This window comes from Peromyscus maniculatus, chromosome 12 (genome assembly GCF_049852395.1).
Source record: "Peromyscus maniculatus bairdii isolate BWxNUB_F1_BW_parent chromosome 12, HU_Pman_BW_mat_3.1, whole genome shotgun sequence".
Lineage (NCBI taxonomy): Eukaryota > Metazoa > Chordata > Mammalia > Rodentia > Cricetidae > Peromyscus > Peromyscus maniculatus.
In genome coordinates this window covers 3,611,595-3,624,016 of record NC_134863.1, presented here as the reverse complement: position 1 = coordinate 3,624,016, position 12,422 = coordinate 3,611,595, and the positions used below count along the sequence as shown (strand labels likewise).

Below are 12,422 nucleotides of genomic sequence, written 5' to 3'. Positions count from 1 at the left end.
TGTTAAAAGTTCTGTAATTATTTTATTTCATTTTACCAATAGTACAAGATGCTTCCATATAAGGAAAACAAACTGAATTACAAGGAAAATGTTAGATATAGTAATAAATGAAAAGAGAAACATAACAAGAGGAAAAAAAGGAGTCAGCCACTATAATTGAAGAGCTGACTTGGGAATAAATAATAGAGCGCACTAAAGCACCAAAGGAAAGACAGTTATGGTACTGCCAATGTAGAGTGAGAGAACATTTGAGAGATTGATGAAAGGAGATTTCATAGTCCAGCTATCAACTCCAGTGCTCTAGAAATGACCCAGAAACTGCACACGGCAGTGCCCGTCGTCAGCACAGACAGCTTTGCCTCTGACACATCAGAAGTTAGCACTGTTTCTGTGCATCCACATTAAACGCATGGCACAGAAGTCAAGTCCTTAGAAAGCGCCACACTCCTCACAAATAGCATGGGTCCGAGTGGGTCATATGCTGTGCTAAGATGCCGTGACTGTGGTTCATAGCCCCATTGGGCACTTTATACCACTGCCTATAATTCCATCTCCTGGGGAGCCAATGTCTTCTTCTGGCATCTTTGGGCACCACACATGTGCACAAACCCATACAGACACACAACAACAAAACCAAAAGGCCTACCAGAAACAAAAGGAACCCAAACAGAAGCTCAATGTCCTGGACAGCCCTCACCTTTGCCTGCTGGCTTATAATTCTCACAAAGAATGCATACATACTTCATTTTTTCCCAGTCATGTGTGTTTGTTATTTGTGACAAGGTCTTAATAGCCCAGGCTGGCCTTAAATTTGTGGCAATCCTCATACCTTTGTCCTGAGTGCTGGGATTATGCCTGACTGCTTGCCCCTCCGCCCCCAACCCTCCCTCCTTTCCTGTTCTTTTGAGAGAAGGTTTCTCTTGTAGCCTGTGCTGTCCTAGAATTTGCTATGCAGAATCACAGAGATCTGCCTGCCCCTGCCTCCCGAATGCCAGGATCAAAGGTATGCACCACCACTTATTACCACAGTCCAGATTGTTGGGTTTTTGTTTTGTTTTACTTTTTGAGACAGGGTTTCTCTGTATAGCCCTGGCTGTCCTGCAAGTTGCTTTGGAGACCAGATTGACCTTGAAATCAACGATATCCCCCTTGCCTCTGCCTCCTGAGTGTTGGGATTAAAGGTATGCACCATCACTGCCTGGCTCCCAAGACCCAGATCTTGATAGCAGAGTTTGGATGACCTGGATCTACTACTCTTCACAGCAAATCAGTGAAGAGAAGGATGGATTTCATTCTGAAATGTATCTACCCCATATTTTCAAGTGGTTCCTATTCTTTCCACACCTAGTAATTTTGCTGAAGAGAAATTCTTCATTATTAGGTAATTTAAAGTTTGTAGAACAGCTCTGGAACATATTCACAGAAACACGAATTACTAGAAACTGTAACAACATAAAAGCAGGTGTGGAAGCTGCCACAAGCAGTGCCTTAGTACTACAGACAAGGGAGGACACAGACCTTCACGGTCACCATGACTAAAGACAGTAGACCCTAAGGCCCAAAGTTCAATTCTGAGAAGGATCAAGCAGCACTCTGGCTCTGGCCAGATACACCAGACTGAAGGATGGAGATCAAAGTTATAGCTATTGTTTCTTTTTCTTACCTTGGAATTCAACATGATTTCTGGAGCTCTGTACCAACGTGTGGCTACGTACTCTGTCAAGAACCCTGTGTGATCATGATCCGGATCTGCAACACGGGCAAGGCCAAAGTCACAGATCTAAGGGGAAAAAGTGGGGTACCATTTTAGAGATACCAAGGCGCTAATATCAAAACACTATGAAAATAAAAAAGGCAATAGCAGTAACAAGAATAACAAGAGTATGCTACCAATACTGTGTTAGACATCTTTCTGGACACTGCAAACTCATTATTTTGAGATGATGAGAGACCACATGCTGGAGGGGAGGAAACAGGCACAATCTGGCAACCATGTTTGGATTTCATCACCACCAGCTATTGTAAGTACACAGAAAAACCATCAAGGGGTGGTGGTGGTGGAGAGGGGTGCTTTTCAGTAGTGAAAAGCACAGACTGCTCTCGCAAATGACCTGAGTGGTCACCAGCATTCACAATGAGTGACTCACAATTGCCTATACACTCCAAGGGATCTGAGACTCTGGCCTCCTTGGGCAGCCACATACTATGATGGACAGACATATAAACACAAACACAGAAATAAAATTAAACCTTAAATACACAAGTGTTAGGGGTAAAAATCACCAAACCCATCCAGAGCTCCTTTCCTCTCCATGCCATTGTAGCTCACAGAATCACTGATGATCTGCTCCTTAAGCTGTCTGCCCTGTCCTGTTTCTCAAACTCCGATTTCTGGCCAGTTTTCCAGTTAGTCTAAAAATATTTTTTTGTTTGTTTTATTTCTAAAAATTCTTCTCACTTCCCTACTTTTCACACAGCCAATTCTGACAGTTTTAAAACTTTTATGTACTTAAGATAAACCATTGGTTCTGATGTTCATTGATGTATTCTGTGTGTGTGTGTGTGGGGGGGGGGTCAGAGGATGGCTTTCCTAGGAAGTTGATTCTCTCTTATCGTGTGGCTCCTAGGTATTAAACTCAGGTCATCTGGCTTTATCACTGAGCCATCCTGCCATCCACCACTGCTCTGTACAGCACCCAGTTTCTCACACCCTGACTCTCAGGAGCACCTCCCAGGACTCTCACTGATCCAGCTGTCTTAACACTGATGCTACTTGAGTTGGCTGCCTTACTGACTCCAGCACAAATAAGATGTAGACATATTCTACTTAGGCCAATATAAATAAAAAACTTTTAATTTTCTGGTCTCCAGGAAACCAATGCAAGAAAGGGACAGGTTAACAGATGGGACCCAGTACAGTAGAAGGCCATTTGGAAGACAGATCAATATGGAGGCTTCACTGTATTAAGTCAGCTAAAAAACAAGGGCTGACATTTAAGTTCAACAGTAAAAGACTGGTTAATGATAATGCACTGTAAAACCCCCACAAGAAAAGGTGAATGTTTTGTGGATCATTTTTTGTGTGTGGCATTTTTAAGTTAATAATTTTCAAAACCAGTGCTCTTTCTTTCTTTTTCCTTTATGGTTTTTTCGAGACAGGGTTTCTCTGTGTAGCTTTGGTGCCTGTCCTGGATCTCGCTCTGTAGACCAGAGATCTGGCTGGCTCTGCTTCCCGAGTGCTGGGATTAAAGGCGTGCACCACAGCCTTTAATCCCAAAGGCCAAAATCGGCACTTTTTTTTTTTTTTTTTTTTTTTTAAGACAGGGTTTCTCTGTGTAGTTTTGGTGTCTATACTGGATCTCACTCTGTAGACCAGGCTGGCCTCAAACTCACAGAGATGCGCCTGGCTCCGCCTCCTGAGTGCTGAGATTAAAGGCGTGTGCCACAACCACCTGGCAATCAAAATTGGTACTTTTTTTTAATTTTTTGTGATTTATTTATTTTCATTTTATGTTCACTGGTGTTTTGTATGTATGTCTGTGTGACAGTGTTTGCTCCCTTGGGACTGGAGTTGTGAGGATGTTAAATCCCTTGGGGCTGGAGTTTCAGATAGTTGTGAGCTGCCATGTGGATGCTAGGAATTGAACCTGGGTCCTCTGGAAGAGCAGATCATGCTCCTAACTGTGGAGCCATCTCTCCAGCCCCAAATCCGTACTTTTTAATGGCAACAATTTGACCAAAATTCTGTGACAGAATTTTGAGACCCAATAAAACAAGTTTAATGAGAGAAGAGAGAGAAAAACAGACAAACACACAAAAAAACCAAGGACTTGAACTTTGGCCGTAAAAGTAGGACAACAAAGGAAGAACAAGTCTAAAACATACTCCACATAGGCCAAGACCCTGCCCAATGCCCAGCACCTTCCTCTGGCTCACTCTCTGTGGGCTGGCAGCAGAGGCAGCAGCCTTTGTCCTCAATGAGCCTCTTGTTTGCTTCAACACAGCATCCAAGAAGCTGCACATGTATTTTACAGAATGTCACCGTGTTATCAAAAGAACCAGACAGGGCATCCTCTTCTTTCCTAACTCTCCTGCAGGATACGTCCCCTGTGGGAGCCCACAGAGGCTCCCCCGTAAGGCCTTACTCAAGGGCAGAAAGTCTGGGCTTACTTAGCCCCTCAGGGCTGCATAATGGGATAGTTGGCCAAAGGTGTGGGTACCAGGTGTTTTGAAGGGTCTACACTTGTTGGTACTTTATACCTTGACCTTGGAAGAGGGATGGCTTTTGTCCTTCCTCTTGCTGATGTTTAAAAGGCCCATCATGAATAAAGTCTGGGTGGCTGGGTATTGACCCAGGCTCCCCCACCCCCAAGCTATCCTGTATCTTTGTCTTTCTCTTCGTCTAGGTCTATATTTTTTATCTAATACTTCCTCACTCCTTCCCCCAAGAACCCTCTGACAGGCTGGACACTTCCCATATGGAGAGAGTGAGGAACTCCTGTGGTTCTCCACAGGGAATTGCCCACTCCAGCCTCTCCACTTGGCATACAAAAACTCCACCATGAGCCTGAGCCTCCTTGAAATGACAGCTTGCTTGCCATGGAGGTTACAACCCTAGTGGTCACTGGTCCCCACACACGCTATCAAAGCCCTCTACCAGTTACTTACATTTCTAGCCCAGCTGTAAGACTACGTATCTTAGTTCTTTTTATTATTATGTGTTTGAATGCAGGTGTGTCTGTGCCATGGTGTGTGCAGAGAGGTCAGAAGGTGACTTTTAGGAGTTGGTTGTCTCCTTCCACTGTTCAATACAGGGATCAAACTCAGGTTGTCAGGCTTGGGCAGTGCTTCTACCCACCTCAGCCATTTCACCAGCCTCCAGCTACCACTTTTGAGGAAGAATACAATTAAGTTCTAAATTCTGTTTGACTGATCTTGAAGCTTTAGTAAAACATGCCTTTATTCCTAGCACTTAGAAAGCTCTGAATTCAAGATCAGCCTGGTTTACATAGTGAGTTCCAGGACAGCCAGAGCAACACAGTGAGACCCAATCTCAAACAAACAAACAAAATCAACAACAACAAAACCAAAGTCTTTTCAACCAATTCCTTTCGAGTGAACAGCATGAAGGATTTCCAGCACAGGAGCTGTGGCAGTAAGACTAGGAAAAACATGAATAAATGATATTTCCCACATCTGAAGGAAGCACTCTCAGTCACCACTTCCTATGGTAACTATGGACCTATGGACCAATCCATTCCATTTCTGAGTGACTTCAACTTTTCAACATGTGACTCAGTGTTTCTCTTTTGAAGAGCTTACTCTTCGTCTTATAATTCACCTTCAAGCAAAGCACACAACTCAGTGCAGCCAGAAAACTTCTCTCTTCTCTCTCTCCCTCTGTTCTTTTGAGACAGGGTTTCTCTGTGTAGCCCCAAACTCACAGAGATCTGCCTGCCTCTGCCTCTTTAGTGCTGGGATTAAAGGTGTTCGATACCATGCCTGGCCACAAAATTTCCTTAATATTATACTGCTGAAGGCTAACCTAATTAACAAAGCCAATAAGACAACAACAACACTACCCAAACAAATCTATCACAGCTACAGATAAAGCCCTAGTAATACTCAGAAGAAGCCAGACAGCTAGTGCAGTCCAAGCCTAAAGGGCCCCATTAAACTTCGGCATTCCCATCTGACCACCTCTTGGACTATGCAAATGTTCTTTAAAACCTGTTCCATTCTGTATCCTTCTTCACAGGTGTAAATGCAATCAAACGGGCTGTGGGAGTGCTTACTGATAACTCGGTGAGTTCTCTTCGGCAAACAACGAGCACACACTAGTACTGACCACACCTCCCATTTTCTGCTCCACTGAAAATAAGCCAAGAGAAGCTGTCAACAGGGTCTAAACCCCGTAAGTGTGTCTGTGGGCCTGGGAAATAAAGGGTCATCATGAAGCCCCACAATGTGGTGGCACTTCTTGATGTGCGCTAGAGCTCGAGGAGGTGGCTCCCCCACCAGTGTTAGCTCCTGTGTCGTATGCATACACTACCTGCCACCGTAGCCTGTTCTGCACGCACAGGCTTGCTGTGGCAAGTAAGAATCTCAGTGAAAAACCACACTCATCTTTGGAATGAAATGTTCTCCATATGAATGACATACTCCAGACACATACCTTAAAAATATGAGTGAAGCTCGATACGCTGGAGTATGCCAATAATAAAAAGCTGAAGAGTGAAGTAGGAAAATGGAGTTTGGGATAAGCCCCAACTATACCTTGCTGGGTGTGGTGGTACAAACCTATTACTAAGTCTGAGCTATATAGTCAGACCATGTCTCAAAATAACAACAAAAAACAAAGCTTAGATAAAGGTTGTCCATATTTCATTTCCAGCCAATCTCTCTTGCTTATAAGCAACTGCCCAATACCCAATGCTGCCCCAAAAAAGAAAAGGATGTAGTACTTTTCTTAACTCCTCCCTTGCTTCTGACCTTCATTCCTCTGGTCTTCCTGCCTATGACACCTGTGTCCAACAGAGCCCCTCACTTAGGAAAGCCTGTTCATCCTTGGAGGGCTGACACGGACATTATCTTCCTCTTTTGCATTTGAATACTATTTTCGGTAGCCAGATACAGCATATGCTATCAGTAACACATTGTCTGCTGGGTTTCCATCTCTCAGCTTTCCACTTTCAGGGGCACACATACTTCTTGGCGTGGCATACCTAACAAAGCTTCACACAGGAATGTTCATTTAACTGAAAACTCAAGAAATTATTATTCTTACACATCTCCACATACTTTTAAAGTTTCTTTACTGGGATATAATTCACATAAAGTATATAATGCTATAGTTTTTAATATTACAGTCACAGGGTTATGCAACCTTAATTAACAACAGAAAAAAAAAAACTAACAAATTAGAACTGTCTCCCCTAATGCTCTCCACTATAAACTCACTGTATAGCTCTATCACATTTTATCCACAATTAGCTGGACATTTGGATTGTTTACATTTTTCAGTGACAATGAATTATACTACCATGAATACCTATGTACAAGTTTTTGTGTGAACATGTATTTTCATTTTACTAAGGTACAAAGTTGGAAAAAAAAACTTTGTCAGTGTTTAATATATATATTAAACATACTACATACTTCAGGTTGGCCTTAACTCCCAAAGATCTGCTTGCCTCTGCTCCCAGTGCTGGGATCTGAGGCATGTGCCACCATACCTGACATTATTGAACACTTAAGATTATGTCTATCTATGTGAGAAGCTCTGTATCACCATGAGCCTTGTTTTGCTTTCTTGATACAAAGGACTAAAAACAACGCACATGACACTATATACAAAGAATATGTAAGCATGCACATAAAACATACACACATGCACATAAGAGCTACTGATTTGGACGGAGAGTGGTGGTGCACGCCTTTAATCCCAGCACTCGGGAGGCTGAGCCGGGCAAATCTCTGTGAGTTCGAGGTCAGCCTGATCTACAGAGTAAGATCCAGGACAGGCACCAAAACCACATAGAGAAACCCTGTCTCGAAACACGTCTCCCCCCCCCCCCCAAAAGAGCTACTAACTTGCTACTGTGGCTACTATCTCTGGAAAGGAAGAGTGGGTTAAAGAAGGAACAAGACTCATGTTGTGTACTTGTATTTTTGCTATAAAATAAAAGTGCCTTAGCTGACCTTGAGATCACAAGTGGTGTTCAGCAGGAGGTTAGAAGGCTTGAGGTCACGATGCAGAACGTTAGCTGAATGTATGTATTTTAATCCTCTCAGGATCTGATAAAGAAAATAGCAGATATGGTCATTGCTGAGGTGTTGTGTCTTCAAGAGCTTGTAAAGATCTGTCTCCATGAGGTCCTGTACTATATATCTGTTTGACAGGTTAAGGTAAACATCCAACAGTTGGTCACACTTAGCAAAGCACCAAACAAATTCAACTTCTCTTAATCCTTTCCCCATGCAGCTTCTGATACAGCAAGGCCATCAATGGAAAGGAGAAACCAAAGAAAACATGGGTACACTCTCACGGAAGAGAACATATATCATCTCTGCCCTATGTGGCTTCTTGTGGGTCTAGACTGAGACTTAAAACAGAATATTGGCCAACCTTGAAGTCTCAACTTCCCTGTTCTCCAAAATTGTCCACTACCAGCCAGCTGCCTCCAAAGCCTAAGAGCACGGAGGTCACCAACATCAGCATTCACCTTTCTGCCCAGAACAACGTGTAATGACACGTTGTTTTCTCTGCTTCCCACCACCAATCTGCAGTCTGAGTGCTCTCAGTGTTCTTCCCTGTTCCCGACTACTGCTGATACGCACACAAGACCAAGGGAAGCAGTGTGAAGAGGGGTTGACGCTGAGTTCTGCTTGTCTTTCTTTCCCGAATAGCTACTATTTAAGCACCTAAAACTTCAGCTAAACCACATTATTTCTTATGAAAATTATATTGTGATGGGCAGTGGTGCCACCCAGCACTTGGGAGGCAGAGGCAGGAGAATTTCTGAGTTCGAGGTCAGCTTGTTCTACAGAGCGAGTTCCAGGACAGAAGAGGGCTACACAGAAAAACCAAAAAACCAAATCTAAATAAAACTTGTCATCTGCAAGAGGCTTTATGACAAAAGGTAAAACAAGACCAACAGGTGGTGGCAGCAGGAGGCATTCACTTAACATACCACAGCACCTACTAACAGAGCCATTTAAAAGTAGGTCTGCCTGGAGACCTGGAGCCGGCCACTCCCGAGGGGTGCAGACTACAAGGGGTCTTCTAGAGCAGCTCAGCCTTGCTCTCTAATGCTGGCTACAATGATGTGTTATCAGAGCTGCTCGGGCCTTAAGATATCATGAGGCCCAGTTTTTCCATTTTAAAGACAGGAACCTGAGGCTGAAAGAGGAACACACTAGGACTGTCTGGAAGGTGCTAATCAGCCAGGTGTACCCACTTCCTCATGTGAATGAATGCTTGCTTGTTTCCCTCTATCATAGTGGGGCTGGAAATGACAATAACCAAGACTCTCCAAAACTAGAAGGAAACTGTTATACAGAGGAAACACTGAACTTACCAAAAACATATTAGAATTAGTTACCAAAAACTGATAAAATGGAGAAAAAATAAAATGCTTTAAACATTAAAGTGCAAATTACAATCTCCTTAGCATGCTTTATGTGTATGGGAGGAATGATTAGAAAAGGCTTTGTGCACACTTCCTTCACTTTCAGTTATTTACTCCACAGAGTGACCACGGAGCAGCGAGGCAGCCCCTAACGTAGAAAAGGATACACATCTTTCATCTGCTCAATGGTTGGTGCCCGGATGATGTCATTGATCCCGATGATATTCTCATGTCTGAAGCGCAGTAAGATTTTTATTTCTCTTAGGGTTCTCTGGCAGTAGGTCTGGTGCTCAAAAGGACTGATTTTCTTGATAGCAACTCGAACTTTGTTGAGATTATCATAAGCAGAGCTAAAAATAAAATTAAAAAAAAAAAAACCAAAGGTGTGCTACATGAGAAAAGACAGTATTAAAAACAGCTCACAGAAATTTCTGGCAGAAAAGAATACAGCAGATGCTGATCTGACACTTAAGAGCTGCAGGGCCCTGCTCACAAGATGAATGCTCATTTCCACAAACCTGAGATAGGTTTACAGGAAACAAAATCAAATCCCCCAACACACACAAAATCACCCCCCAAAACAACTATTGATAGTTGTATTGAATTCTCTGACTCAGCACAAACCAACCAATAGCTTTATCACTAAAAACCAGATTTGGAAAGCTTAATTGTCTTTATCAACCTCAACCTCTTGCTTTTTTTTTTTTTTTTTTAAAAGCTTTGCTTATTTTTATTTTGTGCATATGGATGCTTATCTCCTTTATCAATCTCAACCTCTTTAAAAAAAGATTTGCTTTTGTTTATTTTTATTTTCTGTGTATGGATGCTTGTCTCCCTGTATGACTGTGCACATGTGTACGGTGCCCTTGGAGGCTAGAAGAGGGCATTAGATCTTTTGGAACCGGAGTTATATGAACAGCTGTGAGCTGCACGTTGAGTGTTGGGAATGGAACCTGGGTGCTCTCTGCAAAGGCACCAAGTACTCTTAACCACCAAGTGATCTCTCCAGCCCAGTTATCAACTTTCTCACATGCAAAACACAGGACTATTTTTTGTTATTGTTTTCAAGAAACTGAACCATAATATTGGAGTAATTCTATAACAAAATCTACAAAGTTATCTTCTAAAAAATACTTTTACAGCCATGATAGGACTCCAGTCCTTCCCAAGCTACCCTTAAGACTCAACTACTAATTCTCAACAGAAGCAATACATATTTTACTTTCTATTTCAGGGTGGTTTAAAATTTTTTTTTGTATCTCTTTTTTGGGGGGGAGCGCAGCGATTTAACTAAATATTTTCTACAAAGGCATTTTATATTAATAAATAATATCTGGTCACTGACTAAAGCAATGAAAATTTTGGCAAATAGTAAAATATTTTGTTTCCTCATAAAGTGCTAGAAACATGACACAGTAAAAGTTTATTATTAGAAAGTTCACACTTCTAAAACGGTATTGATCTCCTTTTACTGATACCCTTGACTGCGTCTATCTGAAGACGATGCTTTAGGAGTAGCAACCTTGGTTGCTATCACCTCACAACGCCATCAACATGCAGCACTGTCCCCAAATACTGTGAAATGAAATACACTTCTTAAACAGAATGACTATTTAACTGTTACTTTCCTTAGTTTGTACATTAGGGCCCAAAACAGTGGTTTTCAGGGAGGCAGGCAAAAGAATGTACAGTTTAGGCAAGTGTATCTACACTGGGATCTACTAAAGAAACAAACACTCTTGGGCAATTAGTGGTGGTACACGCCTTTAGGTGGATCTCTGTGAGTTCCAGGACAGCCAGGGCTACACAGAGAAACTCTGTCTCGAAAATAAACAAATAAAAAAAGAAAGAAACCTCTCTTTGGTAATCATAACAAGAGAAAAAACATAGTTAAAACAGTTACAAAGGTTTGGGGTTTGGAATTGTCAGCTCAGGGCCAGAAAACTGCCTGGTAGCATCTTAAAGCCTTGAAATTTGATCTTTCAGCATTGTAAAACATTGCAAAAATTAAGTAAAAATCCTGGTCAGAAACTCAACATTATAAATTCTTAATTTTTCATTGAACATAATAGTCAAACCTGGCTTGCTTTACAGAATTATAATCTACCAGGACTGGCTTTTATTTTGTTTGTTCACTTATTTATTTATAAGGCAGGACAATTTATTTATTTAGTTAGGTCCCCGCCCCCCCCCCCCCCCACAGGGTTTCTCTGCGTAACTTTGGAGCCTGTCCTGGATCTCACTTTGTAGATCAGGCTGGCCTCGAACTCAGAAAACCGCCTCCTCTGCCTCCTGCTGGGATTAAAGGTGTGGCCACCCCAATGGGTTTATCTAATGGGGCTGTCAGAAGGAGCTAAGCAATGCAGCCTTCTACTGTGACGTCTCCTGACTTGGTGGTGACATAACCAAGATGACTTCTTTTTTGAAGGTGTGATACCATCCTCTTCCACCTTCGCCTGAAAGGAAGCCATGATCCTGCTCATATGGTGTGGCTTGCTACTGTCTGCATGGATATATACATACGGGCAACACAAAATAAAATTTTAAATGGAAAGGGGAGCTAGGGTATCTGTCTTGATGTCACACACCTCTAATCCTAGCACTAAGGAGGCAGAGGGAAGCAGATCTCTGAGTTCAAGGCCAACCTGGTCTATATAGTAAGTTCCAGGCCAGCCTGGGTTACATTGTGAAAGACCCTATCTGGGAGGGGGGCTAAGAGGCATGGGTCAGTGGTTAAGAGTTTATTCTGTTCTTCCAGAAGGCTGAAGTTCAGGTCACAGCACAACTTCTGGATTGAATTTGAGGCCAGCTCTACAGGAGAGCTGTGTCTGGTACCAAAAATCTAGTCAAAAGTTCATGGCCAGGGAAGCCATGGGTCCCAGAGGTGAATCTACTAATGTTGTTTTGCTAACTGGATATGCTGTCAAATTGCCTCCTAAATATATGTATACCCATAAGTTTCCATGCTTTCTCAAGGTTGGTCAGAGAAACTTCTTTCTGCAGTGGGCAGCAGTCAATGCAGTCAAAGTGCTGGGAACAAGTGACTATTGAATGCTCAGCCCTAAACTGGGATCTGTATCATGTCCCACCCGCTCCCGAGGTTCAGGAAATTTCATGGAAGATGGGGGAAAGAATGTAAGAGATGGAGGATGAGGAGGAATGTTGTGAAATGCTGCATATGATCAAGCCAATCAGCACATCAGTATGAATGAGAGAAGGCTTCATGACATCCAATAAGAGTGGAGGAATAACTGGCAAGTGATGGCTGCTGGGGGAGAAGAAGTAATTTTT

General features: G+C 42.5%; 1 protein-coding gene across 3 annotated transcripts in view; it reads right to left on the bottom strand.

Annotated features, from left to right (window-relative positions):
- Window positions 1–12,422, bottom strand: part of Mapk1 (mitogen-activated protein kinase 1) — a 69,450-nt gene that overhangs the window by 23,775 nt on the left and 33,253 nt on the right. For all 3 annotated transcript variants that reach the window (XM_006993033.4, XM_006993034.4, XM_076548397.1), the window contains exons 2-4: window positions 9,299–9,481; window positions 7,702–7,891; window positions 1,664–1,780 (exon numbers count right to left, since the gene is read on the bottom strand). In XM_006993033.4, coding sequence (XP_006993095.1) covers window positions 1,664–1,780; window positions 7,702–7,891; window positions 9,299–9,481 — 490 coding nt within the window. The remainder of the gene's footprint in view (window positions 1–1,663; window positions 1,781–7,701; window positions 7,892–9,298; window positions 9,482–12,422) is intronic.